The sequence below is a fragment of the Perca fluviatilis genome, chromosome 2 (genome assembly GCF_010015445.1).
Source record: "Perca fluviatilis chromosome 2, GENO_Pfluv_1.0, whole genome shotgun sequence".
Taxonomy (NCBI): Eukaryota; Metazoa; Chordata; class Actinopteri; order Perciformes; family Percidae; genus Perca; species Perca fluviatilis.
This window is the reverse complement of record NC_053113.1, coordinates 34,282,827-34,305,944: the sequence shown is the minus strand read 5'-3', so window position 1 is coordinate 34,305,944 and position 23,118 is coordinate 34,282,827. Positions and strand designations below refer to the sequence as shown.

General features: G+C 39.5%; 2 protein-coding genes across 2 annotated transcripts; both read right to left on the bottom strand.

The window, feature by feature from the left end:
• Positions 1–550: 550 nt before the first annotated feature.
• On the bottom strand, positions 551–4,387 carry LOC120547655 (extracellular calcium-sensing receptor-like). Its single transcript, XM_039783186.1, has 6 exons — positions 4,284–4,387; positions 3,806–4,103; positions 2,872–3,666; positions 2,537–2,764; positions 2,219–2,342; positions 551–1,464 (listed from the first exon to the last, which is right to left on the bottom strand). The coding sequence occupies exons 1-6, from the start codon at positions 4,370–4,372 to the stop codon at positions 551–553; spliced, it is 2,448 nt and encodes an 815-aa protein (XP_039639120.1). The 5' UTR covers positions 4,373–4,387.
• A 3,440-nt stretch (positions 4,388–7,827) lies between these two features.
• LOC120547774 (extracellular calcium-sensing receptor-like) lies at positions 7,828–13,598 on the bottom strand. The gene is made up of 6 exons (XM_039783442.1): positions 13,495–13,598; positions 13,018–13,315; positions 12,082–12,876; positions 11,679–11,906; positions 9,386–9,509; positions 7,828–8,741 (listed from the first exon to the last, which is right to left on the bottom strand). The coding sequence occupies exons 1-6, from the start codon at positions 13,581–13,583 to the stop codon at positions 7,828–7,830; spliced, it is 2,448 nt and encodes an 815-aa protein (XP_039639376.1). The 5' UTR covers positions 13,584–13,598.
• Between the last annotated feature and the right edge of the window lie 9,520 nt (positions 13,599–23,118).

The window sequence follows — 23,118 nt, the reverse complement described above, 5'->3', positions numbered from 1 at the left end:
AGAGATTGCTGGCGTAACAAGCTTGCTGACCGCGCTCTCACTCACACACACCTGGTAACAGGAAGAGGGGAACTGCAGCTCTGTCAGAGCAGCAGCGTTTGGTAGTAGTCCATTAGCCCACAAAGCGGTGACTTTGCGCGGGTATGAAGTGCCGTGGGTTGCCAGCCGTAACGGAGCTCAATCGAGCTCACAGCAGGCTGGGGTCTGTGAAGGAAGGCAGGCCAGGCGGCGAGGCAGCAACACAGGCATCAGGTCAGTTGTGTAGCCTATGTAAATGTTTGGGCGTGACTGTTCTCTTAATACACCCACGGCTGTGACAAAGATTTTTAGATGCTTACGTAAGCAACTAGCTTTGTTGAGATTCGCCCGTTTTCAGCGGCAGTTTCAAAATATGAGATTTTCATAGTAAAGGGGTGTCAATGGGATTTTGAGCTTATATGTATGTCCTATTTACCCACCGAACTGTCGTTATTCAACTATGACAGGGTAAAATCGGTTTTGCATTCTATCATCCCTTTAATGGCATTTTCCACAAAATTATTTCAAGTTTTCAGAATGACTTTGGTGCTGCCTTCCCCATTATATTATTTTTTGTATTTTTCTCAGGTTTCAGTAAGATAATATAACATTTTGGAATAAATATACAAAAGAGCAGTCCAAAACTAGAGGCCAGAATAGCAAATATCTCCACAGCGACACTGAACTTCCCAGGAGAACTGACATATGCTGGGATAAAAGTGATCCATACGGCACAGAATATCAGCATGCTAAAGGTGATTAATTTGGCTTCATTAAAATTATCAGGCAGTTTTCGAGCCAGAAAAGCAAGAATGAAACATAACATAGCCAGAAGTCCTATGTACCCAAGTACAGCCCAAAAACCTACAGCTGAGCCCAGAGCACACTCTAAGATGATTTTGTCCTTGAATTCCTTAAAGTTCTTAAATGGAAAAGGAGGAGAAATTGTTAACCAGAGGATACATATGATAACTTGTATAAGAGTGAAACCCAGAACACTGAGTTTCTGCTGTGTAGGCCCAAACCATTTCATGACATTACTACCTGGAAGTGTGGCCCTGAAGGCCATTAACACCACTATAGTTTTCCCCAGAACACAAGAGATACAGAGGACAAAGGTGATGCCGAATGCCGTGTGTCGCAGCATGCAGGACCACTCAGAGGGCCGGCCTATGAAGGTCAGAGAACACAGGAAACACAGAGTCAAGGAGAAGAGCAGCAGGAAGCTGAGCTCAGAGTTGTTGGCCCTGACAATAGGAGTTTTCCTGTATCTGAAGAAAATGAATGCCACAACAGCAGTGATGCATGTTCCAAATAAGGATGCTGCAGTGAGCAGCACACCCATAATCTCTTCATATGATAGAAACTCTGCCTCCTTCTTCACACAAGCATCTCTTCTCTCATTTGACCAGAACTCAGGATGACATCGCACACAGGTAATAGAATCTGAAAAAATTATATTAAAGCTGTTATTAGACTTGCTCCACTTGCACCATTTGAATATTGTGTTGTCTCAATCTTACATCTTTTCTATGCATACAAGACCGACAATACCGGCTAATAAATGGATAACCATATCATAGCTACATGGTATCATCATGAATTATTTGGATCTTATAGTACAACATATAGTATGAATAGGTTTTATTTTAAAAAAAATTATAAATTTTTATTTTATTTTAATAACCATTTTATATATATATATATATATATATCTTAGAAGGTATCATGCAGCATTTTTTGTGCTGTTGCACAACTACAATTTTATTCACTCTCAATGGATTTATTGCATTTTTAGACAGAGAGAGACAGAGAGAGAGAGAGAGAGAAAAAGAGAGAGAGACAGAGAGAGAGAGAGATGTCAAACCTTCAGAAGTTGAAATCAAAACTACCTGCATTTTTATACACCTTTGGGAGAAGGAGAGCACATACTTTAGTCCTTTTTGTTATTTATAGTGATCTGACCCTTAAATGACCATTTTCTTTTTCATTCAATGTATCAGTCATCATTGCATCATTTGTCTTAGACGAATTCATTCATGATGAAATTATATAGCTTTTGTGTTTGCTTTTAAGACTACATACGTACTACGTATATCAGCCCTGCAGGAAATCCCTTAATGCTTTTAAAATCATATTAAAGGACAATTTCTTAAAAACAATGTGAATATGTACATTTTAAGATGTTTCTTGTCTGTACCTGTAACGTTACTCATTTCTCCCTCTGCACATCTTGAACAGTCATAGCAGCAGACAGGCTTTCCTTTCTGGAGAACCTTGCGAGTTCCTGGAGGACATTTCTCACTGCAAACTGACAAAGGCACCTGCATGAAAAAAACAAACCATGAAAGAATGTATGGGCATTCACCTTTACAAGGTTTTGCCTATCAAAGCTGTTCTTTTTGCATGAAAAATAAACATTATAATACAATAACAAAAACAAACAAACACAATTATACAATTATAACATTTCAAATAGACTGTAGTCAAGAGTTACAGTAATACCATTGTAGCTTACCTGTTGTGAGTTATGTGCCCAAATTAAAGACTTATTTTGCAGATTCAGCTGTTTGTCTGCAGGTAAAGATGCATCATAAAGACCAACTGTGACAAAGTCCGCAATGCCATGTTCTTTTGGCTGCCAGTTTATAATTTCATACTTTGCTGTTGGGTCTCCATTCTCATTAAAGTAAACCTCATCTCCTTCCTTTGTTATGAACTTAATCTTTTTTATATGCTGTAAAATCTAAGAAGATATGCATCCATATGTATGTTTTTTTAATTAAAACAATTCTCATTGTTAATGTGACATACTTTTAAAACTATAATTTAAGTATTTGGTTTTCAACTCACCGTAAATGGATCTAGCTGCACCTTCTTGTTACAGGTTTTGTTACAGCTGAGAATATTATGAAGTGCATGGGCCACAGCATACACTCCTTTATAGACATTGTAAAAGATAGGCATGAGTGACATATCAGTAAAGCTGTTTTGCACTCCAGTCAGATCTTCATGGCCAGTACATTCTCTCTGATTCCCTGCTGAAGATTTTGACTGTTTGAACTTACAGCTAAATAACATCTCCCAAAACTCTGGAAACATTTCATTACTAGATGAATTGAGTGGCTTCACATCCATCATAAACTCTCTCATGCCACTGACATGTGTTTTGGGGATGGACAGGCCTACAGCACCATCTAGAATGTGATGCCTATCCATGGCTGCAATTTGAGAATCAGAGATCCAGCCCTCACTGCCTACCCACTGGTACCCAGTCAGGTTGTGGTTGGAAAACTCTTGAATTAGCACATCCATATCCATGTGGTTGAGGAAAGCGACAATCACCTTGGAAGTGGAAGCCATGAAAATGTCAATGATCTTTTGTATTTTGTCTGGTGGATCTGTTCTAAAGAAAGATGCAGAGTACTCCAGACAGATGCCCAGATGCTGGGCAGTTTCTGTGAAAGTGGCCATGCCATTGTTGCCATAATCATCATTTGATCTAATAGCTCCAACCCAAGTCCAACCAAAGTGCTTGACCAACTGGGCCAGAGCTCTGCTCTGGTAGTAATCACTGGGTATTGTTCTGAGAAAGGATGGGTACTTGGTTTTATCACTCAGACAAGCACAAGTAGCAAAGTGGCTGATCTAAAAGGAAAGAAGGAAAATCACCCCAAGATAAAGATGCAAAATATGAAACTTTTAAACAGCAAAGTAAACATTATTTAAAAAACTTATTTTCCTATGACCAGCTGGAAGAATCAATTTCAATTCCAATCTTACCCACCATTGGGATATGAAAGGGTCCGATTACAGTAGATACAGCCATGCAAGGAGAGGAGGAGGTGTCTCCCATAATGGCCTGAACTTGTGCAGGTCTGGTACATGGTGCCTCAGTGAGTGCAGACAACACCTCATTACCATTAGTCAAGGCCAGTGCATACCTCACACTTCTGGCAGTGGAGCCACATAAATCATAGATCTTATAGCCCAGAGAGATACCAGGCAGTATTTCTGTGCTGTTATTAATCTCCTCTATGGCAAAGAGCATAGCCTGGGCAAACTGGAATTCTCTGAAATTCAAACTTGATGCAGACAGTTATAAACAGTTGGAATTTGCACATGAAAAAGAAATAATTGAATAGGAAACGAAAGTATTCATTAATAGCCAAAACAGGGATTTTTAAGGAATCTTAATTCTTATTTTAAAAGTTTTAATTCCTGTTTAATATTTTATCTGAATAGGTTCATACGGTATAGTTTACCTGGTGCATTCCAGTGGCAGGGGTTTTTGCCTGTAGTTGTCATGTCTGGCTTTCCAGCTGGTGTGGAAAGAGAAGATTCCCCCTAACATAATGTCCCCATTCTTAGATAGCTGGGGGTTCTCAGGATCCCCTCTCTGCCTGCACACCGGCTCCTCAGCCTGAGAGAAAGATGCCACCAGCAACAGCTGTAAGAGTGCCCAACCCTGCTCTGGCCATCTCTGTGTGGATGGCATACTGTCTAGAAATAAACCACTGGGTGGCATCACATGTACCGTAATGTAAATTCAAAACTTGCACTGGTATTTGTACATTTTGAAGCAGCATGGGAAACAATAATAGAACAGTGATGTCTCATCTACGTAGAATTACAAGGTGGGGTGAGATGAAGGAGGTGCCCCGAGATAACGAAAAGGGTTTTGGGTTTAAGCAAACATAGCAGGAATGAAAGCTTCCTACAGCCTCTCATGGGCTCTGTTGATCCTTGTGTGTTTCTTTATTATATTTTTTCCTCTATAATTCTGTCCGTGTCCCTGCTTATTAAAACAAAGCTATTAAAAATCAAATCTTGGGGGTGCCTGGGTTAACTCACCTGGTTGGGAGTCATCCCATGTACAAAGGCTCAGTCCTCACCGCAGCAGCTGTGTGTTTGATTCCAACCTGCAGCCCTTTGCTGCATGTCATTCCCTCTTATTTTTCCCTTTCCTTTCTTAAGCTTTACCCTTTCCTTTATTAAGCTGTCCTGTCAAATAAACACCTAAAATATCCAAAAAAATAATCTTAAAAAAAAAGGAATTTTAATCTTGAACCTTATTTCCACCAAAATTACAGACCTGAATTCCAATTTTCTTTTAATTTAATCAACCATACCCTCAACACACCTGTGTGTACCTCTTGCCAGCCCCATTCCTGTTCATTCATGTATTCTCATTTCCTTCTATTTGGGCTTGCTACCCGTGCCAGTATGCTTTTCTATCTGAATTTTGTCAAGAAATCACTGAAGTCTTCATATCTGCATGGGCTATAGCATTTGGCTCCTTCCCTTGTTGCTTGACAGGACAATCTGGCCAAACATGGACTTAGCAAACAGTCACTAACTCTGCCTGCCATTTTCTTGGCATGAGTTTGGAATTACCAAGGAACTTTTCCTAAATGAAGGCCAAGGCTTTTTAACGTCCCTCACTCAGTGTGTTTACACGCACAGCAGTAACCGGGTTATGCGGGAAGAATGACGGAGTAACTCTACCTCCGGTACAGTAGGTGGCGATCTGCCAATGCACGACTGGCTTTTTCTTCCGGTTGACCTATGTCAACATTACACCCATCGGCCTCTCAATTAGTAAAATTTAAAAACTTAATGTTTCATTAACACAATCTTGTCACAGTGTAGGAACGCAGTGTTCTCGCCAGACAACTGACAACTTTTTCGGCAAATTATATCAGTACCGTTAATCAGTGTCAGATGGAATTAGCAAGGTAAATTCGTTAGCTAACTAGCCAATATTAACGTTAGCCAGCGGCCGCAGCAGGGGCTGCTTGGTCCCTGAACTCCCGAAACACAACGTTGACAGCCCCAGAGATGGACAATCTGTTTAGCTATCTCCTGATGTCTGCTTCCCCTCGGCGGGGAGTAAAACAGATGGACCGCAGGCTCCATGCAACCGATGGCCCGCTAATTCGTGCATCGCTGTTTTGTTGTATGGTATCATAGCAACGACTATGGCTCACAGTGCTGACGGATTATTTCCAGTTCAGAAATCAACCCCAGCGGAGTGGGGAGGGGCAGTTGAAGCATGCGCAGACGCTTAAACCGATCATAGTCTGGTTATGGTGTAAACATGGAGCAATAACCCGCTTACTGAAGGAGTTCTCTACCTCTGTAAACCAGGTTATTAGAACTCCGATTTTAACCGGGGTAAGGCGTTTACATGGCGTTTGCGAAATCGGGGTATTGCCTTAACCCGAATATAATTGTTTTTTTAAACTGCATGTAAATGCACTGACTGCTTCTGGAAACAGTAAATTTGTGGCATTTTTCAGAGGGCAGTTTTTTTGCAGTTTTTCTCCTGAAACCACCATTCCGGCCTCATCTGCACCTCAGTTAGCTGATCTCCAGCTTTCTCCCCGGGTTGCTAGTTGCTAGGGGGAGGTCGGGGTGGACGGGTGGGTCACAAAACAAAGCGGGGGAGTGGAGTAAGATATCATACGTATCATACGCATAAATGTTTGACTGATATTGTACAACCTGTTCATGAGAAGGTGTTGGGTAATGTTATTACTTTTATTGGGGCCTAATCCAAATATGTGTATATATAAATATATATATATATATATACATATACCGCATTGCATTGTGGCATATGGGCTTTGACTGCGTCCCGCTCAGCAAAGTGTTTTATCTTACAGCATACGTACTGTATTATTTCAACAGTAATATGTAATTAAATAATATAGTTAAAATAAAGAAATGAACCATGATAACATCTCATGAATAAATGTGGATTTATGTAGCATTATAGTTTTAAAGATATCAATAAACAACAAAGCAATATATATATATATATATATATATATATATATATATATATATATATATATATAATTCAGACAGGAACACCCTCGTCATAGATTTAACCATTTATTGCAACAAATGGAAATACAGTTATAATTGGCGCTGATTGCTCCGCTCTTGACAATGCTCCCTGGACCAGCCAAGCCAACCCAGTCTTACCACAGTTCTTGAAATGGTCACATAAAGTTATCTATTGATTCGTGTACATGGACAGGTTCATCCCATTTTTTAGGATGGTCAGCACAGTTTTTTAAACTAATGTCTTTCAATGGGAAGCTTCTTTTGTGCTCACAGCCCGATTCTTTCTGCCAGTCGGGCGGCAGCAGAGAAGCTGTATGGCTTCGCTTTTAAGCCCCACAACTGCTGTTTTATCAACATTTATTCACAAGATCTTATCGTGGTTTATATTTAATTCCAGTGAAGCTGGATTGCTTTGTTGTTTATTGATATCTTCAAAACTATAATGCTACATAAATCCACATTTATTCATGAGATGTTATCATGGTTCATTTCTTTATTTTAACTATATTATTTAATTACTTATTACTGTTGAAATAATACAGTACGTATGCTGTAAGACAAACACTTTGCTGAGCGGGACGCAGTCAAAGCCCATATGCCACAATGCAATGCGGTCATTCATTTCAGAGAATCAGACAGCGATCAGCGGCTCTATAACGCCAGTGTCTCTTCAATGTACTGTACATATTTAATGATTGATTTTGTCACCAGCAACCTTGGGACAAGTCTTTTTTCTAATACATTGTGCACCTTATTAACGCGTAAGCCTACCCAATCCGGATCGTCTGGAAGTGACATTGTAATAACTGCTCCGCAGAGCAAACAACATGATATACAGTGGGAAAATTAGTAGCTACGATACAAGAAGATAGATATTTACCTGACAGTCTGGAGTGGTTACCAAATGATTAAATAAAAACTTAATGGCATTTTCCACAAAATTATTTTAAGTTTTCAGAATGACTTTGGTGCTGCCTTCCCCATTATATTATTTTTTGTATTTTTCTCAGGTTTCAATAAGATAATATAACATTTTGGAAAAAAAATACAAAAGAGCAGTCCAAAACTGGAGGCCAGAATAGCAAATATCTCCACAGCAACACTGAACTTCCCAGGAGAGCTGACATACGCTGGGATAAAAGTGATCCAGACGGCGCAGAATATCAGCATGCTGAAGGTGATAAATTTGGCTTCATTAAAATTATCAGGCAGTTTTCGAGCCAGAAAAGCAAGAATGAAACATAACATGGCCAGAAGTCCTATGTACCCAAGTACAGCCCAAAAACCTACAGCTGAGCCCAGAGCACACTCTAAGATGATTTTGTCCTTGAATTCCTTAAAATTCTTAAATGGAAAAGGAGGAGAAATTGTTAACCAGAGGATACATATGATAACTTGTATTAGAGTGAAACCCAGAACACTGAGTTTCTGCTGTGTAGGCCCAAACCATTTCATCACGTTACTACCTGGAAGTGTGGCCCTGAAGGCCATTAACACCACTATAGTTTTCCCCAGAACACAAGAGATACAGAGAACAAAGGTGATGCCGAATGCCGTGTGTCGCAGCATGCAGGACCACTCAGAGGGCCGGCCTATGAAGGTCAGAGAACACAGGAAACACAGAGTCAAGGAGAAGAGCAGCAGGAAGCTGAGCTCAGAGTTGTTGGCCCTGACAATAGGAGTTTTCCTGTATCTGAAGAAAATGAATGCCACAACAGCAGTGATGCATGTTCCAAATAAGGATGCTGCAGTGAGCAACGCTCCCATAATCTCTTCATATGATAGAAACTCTGCCTCCTTCTTCACACAAGCATCTCTTCTCTCATTTGACCAGAACTCAGGGTGACATCGTAAACATGTGATAGAATCTGAAAGAATTATATTAAAGCTGTTATTAGACTTGCTCAGTACATTTGTATTTTGTGTTGTCTCAATCTTACATCTTTTCTGTGCATACAAGACTGACAATACCGGATAATAAATGGATAACCATATCATAGCTACGTGGTATCATCGTGAATCATTTGGATCTTATAGTACAACATATAGTATGAATAGGTTTTATTTAAATGTTTTTGTTTGTTTTGTTTTATTTTAATAAGCATTATATATTATTTCTTAGAAGATATAATGGTGCATTTTTCAAAGGTAATTTTTTTGTGCTGTTGCACAACTACAATTTCATTCACTCTAAATGGATTTATTACAGTTTTAGAGAGAGAGCGATGTCAAACCTTCAGAAGTTGAGTTTTGTTATTTTTAGTGATCTGAACCTTAAATTACCATTTTCTTTATTATTGTATGTATCAGTCATCATTGCATAATTTGTCTGATTTTAGAAGCATTGATTCATGATGAAATTATATAGCTTTTGTGTTTGCTTTTAAGACTACATACGTACTACGTATATCAGCCCTGCAGGAACTTCCTTAATGCTTTTCAAATCACATTACAGGACAATTTCTTAAAAACAATGTGAACATGTACATTTTAAGACTTTTCTTGTCTGTACCTGTAACGTTACTTATTTCTCCCTCTGCACATCTTGAACAGTCATAGCAGCAGACAGGCTTTCCTTTCTGGAGAACCTTGCGAGTTCCTGGAGGACATTTCTCACTGCAAACTGACAAAGGCACCTGCATGAAAAAAACATAACATGAAAAGAATGCATGGGCATTCACCTTTCCAATGTTTTGTCTATCAAAGCTGTTCTTTTTGCATGAAAAATAAACATTATGATTAGTGCTGTCAGTTACATGCGTTATTAACGGCGTTAATGCAAACCCATTTTAACGGCGTCAAATTTTTTTAGCGCGAGATTAAAGTTCTTTTTGGCATAGCAAACTTTGTAGATCTTTTCACATGCTGTTGCAACAACTAGTAACTAGAAAAACTACAACACCACACCGGATCTAGCTAGACCGGAAACACAACAGGCATGCTGCACACCAGAGTTGCCAAGTCCGCTTATTATAATCGACTTTGGGCTTGTTTTTCTGTAAAGTTGCTTACAAATATTGGTAGTCGCGGGTCGCGTTTTTTTTTGGGCTTGTTTCTAGTTGCTTATTTGGGCTTTTTCCCAGCTTCAAAATAAGTTGTTAAGCAGTCTTGCCTGTTCCCTCTGTCCCTCCCCTTTCCCCATACACACAGGAGACAGCAGAGTTTTTCCCACCCACATCCTGCTTCTAATTGGCTCTGACCCAGATGGCAACGAATACTAGCCAATCAGAGGCAGAGCAGGTCAGTCTGTTTTTTCTGTTTAGGAAAACGTCAGTGAGTGACGTTTAAATGAAAATACGCGCGAGTCGCGTTTGATGGTGACTGGACTGTAGGAGAGTTTTTGGAGGAACAAATGCACGGGGCAAAGTGGGCGAAATATGGGAAGAAATATAACAAAGACTGGGAGAAAGAGAAAGGAGTAAAAGAATGGATTCAACCCGTCGCGGGTTGAATCAATAATTTCTCCTGTTTCTGGGTTATAGTTATTTAAAAATGGGATCTTCTGCAGTCTCTGCAATAATAAATAAAGATGGGATGATATTTATTTGTGTGTGCAAATTTTTATTATCAGAGGTTACTGTATATATAATGTACTTGGTACATCAGTCTATATGTGATATCCCATCAGTTTTCTAATGTTAAATTATGTTAAAAGGTGGTTTAACTCCCTATTGTAGTCATTGTCCTGAAGCTCGGGGGAGAAAAATAAATAAACTACCGTGTGTACAGTTTTGCAAAACTGCGCACAGTTTACCAATCTGTCCACATGGATGTAAATTGACAATCCTTCCCCACGGATTGTAAAACCGTGCACACAGTTTATTTATGTTTCTCTTCCCGGAACCTAGGGGGTCTCCGTAGAACAAGTTGCTTGTTTTGGGCTTCTTTTCACAGGCCTGGTTGCTTATTTGTCTCGCGAGATCTGGCAACACTGCTGCACACACTTGTTTGGGCTTACAGAGCCAGCCAAAGAGTAGCAGGCTAACGTTAAGCTTTGAGTGGGTGGCAAGCGCGAGGCGCTGAAATGGATGCCATTAAGATTCTGAATGGAAAGTTTACTTTTAAAAAGTTGTCGAGGGGGACAGTAGTTTCACGCACACACTGCCTGTGCTCCACGGAGAAAGCAGCCACACTTGAACTGCTGCAAAGTGAAAATGCTGTCTCATTAACCGGTGATCACTGGACATCAGTGAGTAATCAAAATTATTTACATAGGAGTTACTGCACACTATATTGACTATGTATTTCAGCATACGGTTTTAGGACTGTGTTGTTTGTATAATTTTTTTTGGATTGTTTTTGTCATTTGGGACATTGTCAAACCCCCTTTTCTGCCCAGGAGAATTGTTACATTCCTTGGTTTTGGACCATTTTGTTTGTACTGTATAAGCAAAGTGTAAGTGTTACATCTTAGTTAGGTTAGGTAGGCCTACTTGGAGGAATTGTGCAATAATGACAGATTCACACATTTTTCTTTTGTTTACAGTAAATAAATACGAAACAATTTCAAATATAAAGTCAAGTTCATAAAGTAACTTTCTTAGCATTCATTTGATTCCAAATCAAGATACACTGGTAAGAATTGCTTTCCATTGTCAATATGAACTTAAAAACAGTTCTGAAATGCAATGTGATAAAACATGCGATTAATCACGATTAACTATAGAAATTTGGCGATTAATCGCGATTAAAAAAATTAATCGGTTGACAGCCCTAATTATGATACAATAACAAAAACAAACAAAATTATACAATTATAACATTTCAAATAGACTGTAGTCAACAGTAATACCATTGTAGCTTACCTGTTGTGAGTTCTGTGCCCAAATTAAAGACTTATTTTGCAGATTCAGCTGTTTGTTTGCAGGTAGAGATTCATCATAAAGACCAACTGTGACAAAGTCCACAATGCCATGTTCTGTTGGCTGCCAGTTTATAATTTCATACTTTGCTGCTGGGTCTCCATTCTCATTAAAGTAAACCTCATCTCCTTCCTTTGTTATAAATGTAATCTTTTTTATGTGCTGTAAGATCTAAGAAGATATGCATCCATATGTATCATTATCTGACCAACATGTTGTAGGCCTATTGGCCCAACAGCATGATAGACTGACAGCAATTGTTATGTTTCATTAAAATTAAACAATTCTCCTTGTTAATGTGACATACTTTTAAAACTATAATTTAAGTATTTGGTTTTCAACTCACCGTAAATGGATCTAGCTGCACCATGTTGTTACAGGTTTTGTTACAGCTGAGAATATTATGAAGTGCATGGGCCACAGCATACACTCCTTTATAGACATTGTTAAAGATAGGCATGAGCGACATATCAGTGAAGCTGTTTTGCACTCCAGTCAGATCTTCATGGCCAGTACATTCTCTCTGATTCCCTGCTGAAGATTTTGACTGTTTGAACTTACAGCTAAATAACGTCTCCCAAAACTCTGGAAACATTACATTACTAGTTGAATTGAGCGGCTTCACATCCAAAATGAACTCTCTCATTCCACGGACATGTGCTTTGGGGATGGACAGGCCTATGGCACCATCCAGAATGTGATGCCTATCCATGGCTGCAATTTGAGAATCAGAGATCCAGCCCTCACTGCCTACCCACTGGTACCCAGTCAGGTTGTGGTTGGACAACTCTTGAATTAGCACATCCATATCCATGTGGGAGAGGAAAGCGACAATCACCTTGGAAGTGGAAGCCTTGAACATGTCAATTATCTTTTTTATTTTGTCTGGTGGATCTGTTCTAAAAAAAGATACAGAGTACTCCAGACAGATGCCCAGATGCTGGGCAGTTTCTGTGAAAGTGGCCATGCCATTGTTGCCATAATCATCATTTGTTCTAATAGCTCCAACCCAAGTCCAACCAAAGTGCTTGACCAACTGGGCCAGAGCTCTGCTCTGGTAGAAATCACTGGGTATTGTTCTGAGAAAGGATGGGTATTTGGTTTTATCACTCAGACAAGCACAAGTAGCAAAGTGGCTGATCTAAAACGAAAAAAAGGAAAATCACCCCAAGATAAAGATTTCAAATTATGAAACTTTTAAACAGCAAAGTAAACATTATTTAAAAAACTTATTTTGCTATGACCAGCTGGAAGAATTAATTTCAATTCCAATCTTACCCACCATTGGGATGTGAAAGGGTCCGATTACAGTAGCTATAGCCATGCAAGGAGAGGAGGAGGTATCTCCCATAATGGCCTGCACTTGTGCAGGTCTGGTACATGGTGCCTCAGTGAGTGCAGATAACACCTCATTACCATTAGTCAAGGCCAATGCATACCTCACACTTCTGGCAATGGAGCCACAGACATCGTAGATCTTATAGCCCAGAGAGACACCAGGCAATATTTCTGTGCTGTTATTAATCTCCTCTATGGCAAAGAGCATAGCCTGGGCAAACTGGAAATCTCTGAAATTCAAACTTGAGGCAGACAGTTATAAATAGTTGAATTTGCCCATGAAAAAGAAACAATTGCATAGGAAATTAAAGTATTCATTAATAGCCAAAAAAGGGATTTTTAAGGAATATTAATTCCAATTTTAAAAGTTTTACTTCCTCTTTAATATTTTATGTAAACAGGTTCATACGGTATAATTTACCTGGTGCATTCCAGTGGCAGGGGTTTTTGCCTGTAGGTGTCATGTCTGGCTTTCCAGCTGGTGTGGAAAGAGAAGATTCCCCCTAACATAATGTCCCCATTCTTAGATAGCTGGGGGTTCTCAGGATCCCCTCTCTGCCTGCACACCGGCTCCTCAGCCTGAGAGAAAGATGCCACCAGCAACAGCTGTAAGAGTGCCCAACCCTGCTCTGGCCATCTCTGTGTGGATGGCATACTGTCTAGAAATAAACCACTGGGTGGCATCACATGTACTGTAAATCCAAAACTTGCACTGGTATTTGTACATTTTGAAGCAGCATGGGAAACAATAATAGAACAGTGATGTTTTATGTACGTATAATTACAAGGTGGGGTGAGATGTAGGAGGTGCCCAGATAGCAAAAGGGTTTTGGGTTTTAAGCAAACATAGCAGGTATGAAAGCTTCCTCCAGCCTCTCATGGGCTCTGTTGGTCCTTGTGTGTTTCTTTATTTTTTCCCCTCTCTAATTCTGGCTGTGTCCCTGCTTATTAAAACAAAGCTATTAAAAATCTAATCTTGGGGTTGCCTGGGTTAACGCGGTCATCCCAAATACAAAGATTCAGTCCTCACCGCAGCGGCTGTGGGTTTGATTCTAACCTGCAGCCCTTTGCTGCATGTCATTCCCCCTTATTTTCTCCTTTCCTTTCTGAAGCATTCCTCTTTCCTTTCTTAAGCTGTCCTGTCAAATAAAGACCTAAAATGGCCAAAAAAAAAGAATTCTAATCTTGAATGTTTTCTCCACCAAAATTACAGACCTGAATTCCAATTTGCTTTTAATTTAATCAACCATACCTTCACCACACCTGCCTTGTCTTGCCTCCCCCATTCCTGTTCATTCATGTATTCTCAGTTCCTTCTATTTGGGCTTGCTACCCATACCAGTACGCTTTTGTATCTGAATTTTGTCAAGAAATCACTGAATTCTTCATATCTGCCTGGGCTATAGCATTTGGGTCCTTCCCTTGTTGCTTGACAGGACAATCTGACCAAACATGGACTTAGCAAACAGTCTCTAACTCTGCCTGCCATTTTCTTGGCATGAGTTTGGAATGACCAAGGAACTTTTCCTAAATGAAGGCCAAGGCTTTTTAAAGTACACGCACAGCAGTAACCAGGTTATGCCAGTTCTCCTGGTATACAATGGGAATAATGACGGAGTAATTCTACCTCCGGTACAGTAGGTGGCGATCTATCAACACCCGACTAGCTTCCGGTTGACAAATGTCAACATTACACCCATCGGCCTCTCAATTAGTAAAATTGAACAACTTAATGTTAACCCTAATCCGAATATAATGTTTTTTTAAAACTGGGTTAGTCTGCTTCTGGAAACAGTAAATTTGTGGCATTTTTCAGGGGGCAGTTTTTTGCAGTGTTTTTCTCCTGAAACCACCATTAACCTCAGTTAGCTGATCTCCAGCTTTCAGCCCGGGTTGCTAGTTGCTAGGAGGAGGTCGGGGTGGACGGGTGGGTCACAAAACACCGTGCTTTAAAGCGGGGGAGTGGAGTTAGATATCATACGTATCATACGCATAAATGTTTGTCTGATATTGTACGACCTGTTCATGAGAAGATGTTGGGTAATATTATTACTTTTATGGTGGCCTAATCCAAATATATATTTATAATTCAGTCAGGAACACCCTCCTCATAGATTTAACTATTTATTGCAACAAATGGAAATACAGTTATACTTGGTGCTGATTGCTCCGCTCTTGACAATGCTCCCTGGACCAGCCAAGCCAACCCAGTCTTACCACAGTTTTTGAAATGGTCATGTAATTTTATCTATTGATTCGTGTACATGGACAGGTTTATCCCATTTTTTGGGATGGTCAGCACATTTTTTAAACTAATGTATTTCAATGGGAAGCTTCTTTTGTGTTCACAGCACAATTTTTTCTGCAAGTTGGGCGGCAGCAGAGAAGCTGTATGGCTTTGCTACTATTGGTATTTTAAGCCCCACAACTGCTGTTTTATCAACATTTATTCACAAGATCTTATCGTGGTTTATATTTATTTATTTTAAAATTATTTTGGTGTTATTAACAGGGAAGCTGGATTGCTTTGTTGTTTATTGATATCTTTAAAACTATAATGCTACATTAATCCACCATTATTCACGAGATGTTATCATGGTTCATTTCTTTATTTTAATTATATTATTTTGGTCTTATTACTGTTGAAATAATACAGTATGTATGCTGTAAGACAAACACTTTGCTTAGCGGGGCGCATTAAAAGCCTGTATCCCACAATGCAATGCGGTCATTCGTTTCAGAGAATCGGACAGCAATCAGCGGTTATATAACACCAGTGTCGCTTCAATGTACTGTACATATTTAATAATTGATTTTGTGACCAGCAACCTTGGGACAAGTTGCTCAGTCTTTTTTCCAGTAAGTTATGCACCGTAATAACGTGTAGGCCTACCCAATCCGCAGGATCCTCTGGAAGTCACATAGTAATAACTGCTCCGCGGTTCCGAAACATAATATAGACTACATAAGCCTATAATATTGTCACACGTTGTAGGTGTGGAGCTTCCAATTGAAATACATTAGTTTAAAAAACTGGCTGACTAAAAAATGGGATAAACATGTCCGTGTACACAAATCAATAGATTAAATAACCTGACCATTTCACTGCCGTGAATATATATATATATATCAATATACTGCAAAAATTAACTATCTAAATGTAATAAATAAAACACCTAATTTGAGAAGTTAGAAACAAGTTAATATATCTGCCAGTGCAGTAAGATAATTACACTTGGTAAGATTTCTTGAAATAAGAAAATTAGAAAGGTGATACATCTCTTGGAATAAGTGCTAAAACACTCAAACCAGAACCACTAAACAAGATGATTTCTCTTAATTCAAGACTGTTCATTATTAGCTTGTTCATCCTAAAATGGGACAAAGCATAAATAAAATAAAGCACTCAGATACTTGTCAACAACAATTTATTTAGATTTGATTTTGAAAAGTGCCTTCTAACACAGTTTTTGCTTTTCAAAATATATTCACAATTACGAAGGCATTGCAACAGAAAACATTGGATATAACCTTGAGATAATTATGGCTATAATGCAAGTTAGGTGTTGTTACATTATTCATTGTGTCATCGTTACTGAACACTGAATATGATTACCTGATACTCAGATACCAAAAAAAGATTAGTGTAACAGTTTCAACTTTTGTGTTCATACCACCACTTGTAACGTTTGTATGTTTGTAAACCTAGTTAACCGTCATTGGCATTTAGTAAAAATTTTTAGTGCAAATAGATAGAATAGAATGATTGAAGGCACAAAGAAAAAGGCCATCAGTGATTACTTAAACAAAAACGAAGAATTTTCTCTTGACAAACTCTCCAATACACACTACTCCCTCCCACCCTCATACACTAGATTTTAAAGTACCAGGGCAGTGAAACTGTTAAGCGGACGAGCAAGGAGACAAGACACTTTTTGAATTTAATTTACGAGCAAAATATAACATTATAATACAATATTTGAGATAGCAAAAATCTAAGAAATGCCATAATTTATCAGGAACTCGCGAAGGAAATTACCAACAAAGGTTACGACAAGCCATGGGACGTCCTCCGGAGTAAACGGAAGGGGCTCAAACAGCAATACATGTCTCAGAAAAGAGAATTGTCTCGCAGCGGTGCCGGAGGGAAAATAAAAGGCAAGTTCCACCTTTTTGATGAGCTGAATCAGATCCTCGGCCAAAGGCCCATCGTAGCTTCCTTGGCTTCTAATATTAACAACAACAACTACTTTTGTCTAGCAAAACTTTGTTCGCAAAAGTTTTCTTGAATGTTGTTCGATTCAGTGTGAAAATGAATGGAAACACCTTAAAATGTCTCAAATCAATTTGATATACCAATTTAATCGCAAAACAGCATGTGACGTCATTACACACAATTCTTTTTAATCGCTTTAAAGCCGTTGGATGGAAACACACTTTCACCAGCTTTATTCGCATGAGTTTTTTTTACCAAACTTCAGATAATTCGATTGACAAGTGGATGGGAACTTAGCTAGAGATGATAATGATAAATATGAATGCAATAATTATTGTAATTGCTCTAGGAGTGAATCTCAATGAAGATCCCGCTGTGAGGAGGAAGAGTGTATGGGTCTGGCATTTTATTTTGATTGGTAATTTGGAAAAAGCAGCTATGACAAGCGGCACTCCTCTCCAAAAAGTTTAACTAAGGGACTGTTCGTTATTTATTTAAGGAGCCACCGGAGGAATTTTGGGACCTTTAGTCAAAATAGACATGACCCTTCCCTCACCAGTAATAATTTTTCTATGACCCTCCAAAACGAGTTGGAAAAAAGGAATGACCCTCCCCCAACAATTTATCAATACCTTCTGTACTGATTTGCACTTGGCAAAGATAAACAGATTCCCATTGTTTTTTTACAGCAATGACTTATGTGATTTAACCTCTGTAGTCTCATCTGATGCATCACACTCCTCTGTTATGATGTGGTGGCCATTTCAGTAGATTTACTCACTAAAGGAGTTGTGGAAACACAATAAGCATGGAAACTAAATGCACACTTCCTGCATTACTTCAAATACTAAGTTACTCCTCTAGTAAACTAGTATTCACATGAAATAAAACAATAAAACATTGACACCATTCGGCAAAGCATTGTGGGTAACATTCAACACACAAACTGGTTGCTATGGACTCGTCACTATTCCTCCACTTCGCTGTTTAAACAAAGTGGAAAGTAAGTCCAAATCTACACAGAACCCGCAATCAATTAGTAAGCTGACATCAAATGTATATACATGGCATTTAGGAAACCTTTATTGCAACCTTGGCATGGTAAGATGTCCAGACTAGCAACAGTCATTTTCGTTTTTTGGGTCCTGCTGCTCCCATCTTCAGCCAGGAAATATATTTTTTACTAAAGCAGTATATGAAATCAGATTTATTACCTACCACCATTTAGTTTCAGCCACCAGGGGGACAGTGCTCCCCCTGCCCCACAGCAAACTCATGGGTCAGATCCATCTGGTAGCGGGGCCGAGAAAGAGAGCTACATGAAAAATATATGCAAGCCACTTTGAAATTTTGCTGTTTCTATGAATACAAAACACAACACAAACAGCTAGACAGTATATTAGAGACACAGCAAAATGCCGTACCTGTATCCAGGTTCATGGGTGGCTTCATCACTTTCTTCGAAACACCGTAAAATTGCACCTTAGCACAGAAGTCTTCCCATCTCTTCTTTACTTCATCTATGAATGTGCTGTTGTCCTTATCCAGGATCCGTCGCAGCTAACTCATCACCTGTAATGCAAGTAAGGGATAATCACCTTACTTACTACCGCCCGACTTCGTCTCGGGCGTCAACCTTCCACAAGCCGGGCATATCAAATTGTTTATTGCCCTGCCTTGAGGTGATTATCCCGTTTATTCTACTTCTTGCTTGCCAACATAATAAAACAATTCAAATACTTTATGCTTTTTCTTATTCGTATTGCATGCTTTTGAGTTCATCTCCCTCAAAAAAAAAAAAGTAGTCCCCTTTAGAACTACGGTGAATAACGTTAGCTCAGCTCAGTTTCTATAGCAACCACACATCAAACATGCATTCCTTATTCCAAATAATTTTTATTTGCAGTAAATGTATAACAAAATTATTGATTCATTTATGTGTAATAAACTGGACATTCCCATTGATTGTAAAATGGGACATATTGAAGGGCATAGGGAAAGATGAATCGGACGAGGTAGGCTGAGAGGATTGCGCAGCTTGAGGGGGAGAGATGCTTGCTGCGGAGGCCTGCTGGGGTGCGGACAACACCCGACTCCAAACTTTTTTGTCCGTGTTGAATGGGGCCCAGTAGCTTTTGAGGCTGGATTCACACCTGCAAAAAAAATTATAAAAAATGTACATTTGCAGTAGGCTTCAGGTTATTATTACCACAATGAATTTATAACCTAGGCTTAGGCTCACCTGTGTCCCGTAACAGACATGATTTGTCTGGACTCCAGCCCGGCCTCAGACAGACGACGGACAGCCATGATTCTAAGACTGTGGTTGGTGTATCTGGTGGTCATAGCAGCTGCTTTGGACAATCATGGAAGCATGTCCCCCAGGTAGTTCTTCCCCATCGGCTGTGTGGAGTACCAGAGATGTGGTTTGGGGTCCTTCAGTGGATGGAGGTAGAAGGTGGTGACACCCAGCGGACGTCTGGCGAGATAGTTTTTGAAGCTCAGGACTGGACATCTGGGGTTGCCTGGCTACATTGCGCCTCGGAGGTTTTCCTTGTTTGGGTCATTTGAATGTTTGTGGTTCTTCGTCTCCGGATTGAACGACAAACTAACGTATTCATCCCTGGCGTCATCCACTTTTATGGCGAATGAAGACGCAGTCAGTTCCCGAGTGCCCTCCCTGCCTGCCGCCCGCAGCAAAGGCTGGAGGTCAAACCAAACTTTGGAAACTAGACCCTACGCGGGGTGTCCGGGGAGAGAGCTGTGGATTCACGCAGCAATTTCAGGTCAGCCTCGGTGACGTGGGGATGGTGTTTCGCCTTGTCTTGGCCATTCTTTCGATGGGTTTTTATTATGGATTTGAACACCCTGTTGCTGGTGGTAAACTCACTGTCCGCATATAAATTGAACCTTGAGAAATGACGGTTCAGTGAGGCTCTGATGCCGGTCATCGTTGCCACACTGTAGGGCTTGCCTACTGCGCTTTGAACTGTAGCATAAAAACGTCTTAACAAATTGTTTACTTCTTCGGCGCTGCAGGTGTCCGGGTGAGTTGTCACTGTCAGTCTATCCTTCTGCTGGCTCTTCCACTCGGTGAAAACCTTCATAGCAAAGGCAATTGCCTTTTTTGTGTTTGATTCCAGGGCCCCGTCTTGAATTGTAAGCAGCTCCTCATCTGTCAGATCTCGGAATCGGGTACACTGGGCCTTGTCTTTTTCTTTTGTCATGTCATCCTCGTCGCTCTTCAACCAGTCCTCAAATGTCTTCCCTACTCCAAATATATTAAAATTGACAATGAATTTGTCCATTTTAAAGACACTGTAATATTTAGAACTAGCCTACAGCGAATAATGTTAGCTCAACTGTAGCTAACGTTAATAGTTTCTATAGCAACCACACAAGGCTGCATCTGATCACTAACGTTAGTTTAATAAGGTAGTTGCTACATTGTATCTCGCTTGCAAAACTATATATCGACTGACCCTCCGATAGATTTCAGACACGTTTTAGAAACTTTTTTAAACAAGGTTTATTTTTACAATGGACCTCATGTTTGAAATTTCTGTGATAGAAAAAAAAATACAAGCTGCGTATTGATCTACTATTTGATGACGCTGTGCTCAGTCAGCGGGCAATACACAGCGGGCAATATGCCGGGTTAATGCCCTCCTCCCAGCCAATCAGAATCAAGCATTCTTAAACGAAGTAGAATAATAACTGTTAAAACCTGCAACAATGATTGTTTTTTTGAAGAGCTAAAATAACAAATTAATTGCTTACGTGATGAAGATCCTTAAAACATGGGTAGGCATCGAGGAACTTTGTTGGCCTGTCCTCTTCTTTCATGGCACCACTGTCGATGAAGGCTCTTCTTGCTTCAAACTCGAGGTCAAGGATTTGGGAGACCGCATCTTTGTTGGGTTTTGTTTTCTTGAACATCTCCTGCAGAGTTTTATAATGTCTGGCCTGCATGATCAGACTGTCTTTGTCAGCTAAAATGGAGAACACAAATCAGTAATGGGTATCAAACAGGTCAATTTGAATGATAATATAGGTTTCAGTAAGTAAGTGTAACAATTAACCAAATTAGAGATGCACCAATCGGTTGGCAGGTGACTGGAATTGGCTGTTTTATTTCTAACCAGTCATGACAGGTAACCCATTGATATCTGTGTAGGACATTTATTTTGAGAACTGTCTGAATGAACTATATCCTAATGTAATTTTGAAGGAAATTAGTAAAGTAATTTAATTAGCCAGGTTTTATTGATAACACACAATACATTTCTCCAATAAAGAAAAGTAAAACAATGTGTGTGTGTGTGCTGTCAATTATAGTTCTTAGAAAGGAAATCTAAATCAGCAGGTCAGACTTGCTACCTAAGAAATTGCAACCACTGCATCTCTAATTTAATTTAAATTTAAACACAAAGCAATGTTATGCATGTTATAAATTAAGCAACATATGCCCTTTCTGCTTTTTAGAGAGCCAAATGAATGAAATCAAATGAGAAATCATCTGTAACAGCAAATATATCAAAACAGAGTCAGAATTAAACTAAAATTATCAGTGTCTGTATTATATCATGATATCCAAAACTGTCAGAACATTTCCTAGTCTTCATGCCCAAAATTATTCAAAAAAAAATTGTCAAAACTACACTATTCCAACTTACGTGAGCTGTGGCCATCATCAGAACTGCTCCCAGATGTTTGATGCAAAATAATCGTTGATGCACCACTTAAATTTGATTCATAGTCTTCTCTGTCACTCGATGAGAAGTCAATGCGGCACCTTTTCTTTGGCTGGCCCCTCTCTGGCGTGGGCCCCTGCCTCTTTTTAGGGGATGTCAGTCAAAATGAATTAATAAACAAACATTAAGGGTGCTCCGATTGATCGGTCACCGATCGTTATCGGCCGATAAAGGCTTTAAATAGTTTGATCGGTGGTCTCCATAAAGGCCAATCAGATGACGCAATACTCGTGAGAAAATTTTCTACATGCAGCTAAGTTACACACCAACCAGACGGCTGACCGTTGGCAGAAAAAGCAGTTGGACTGATCAGTCTCCCCGAGTTGGTCAGAAAAAGTGCCTCGGAACACACTTAAGACACACTGAAGAACACACTGACAGTTTTTTTGTAATTTATTCCGAAATAAGGCTTTATATGTTAAGCTCTAAGCTGTTTAAGGTGTGTTTCTAACAGAAGAAGTGGAATATTGAACGTTTCCTGTCAATAAAAGTAAACAGTTGACAATTCACAATACATTATCTTCTGTTAATTTTAATACTTATACACTGTTGTTAAGAATATTAAAATTAATATATGATAAATATATGACATGATAAATAGAAGGCTTCAAATAGACCCGGTGATCGGTATCGACCGATAATGCTTCCAGCAATTGGTGATCGGCCCCAAAAATCCTGTTCGGAGTACCCTTAACAAACATATTTACCATAAATTGAAATCACTTACATGCTTCATAGTTTTGTCTTTATCCTATAGCATGAGATAATATTCCACAAGTCTCCTAGCCATTGAAGCGACTTCATGCTTGGAAGGGTATTGGACCTCCTCTCCTTGCTCACTGGCTCTCAAGATGGAAATCATGCTGGTGACAGTGTTCCTCACCAGTCTGCATCTCAGCTCTTTGGACATGACACAGTGCCCTTCTCTGCTAATGCGGGCCATCTCAAATTAGTGCTTGCGAGCTTGTTCCAACTCACTGTCTGTATAGACCACATATTCTGGAGGACTGGGAAGCTGCAGGGTCTTCTTTGGAATTTTTAATCACCAAAGGAGAAGATGTCTGGGGGAAGATTG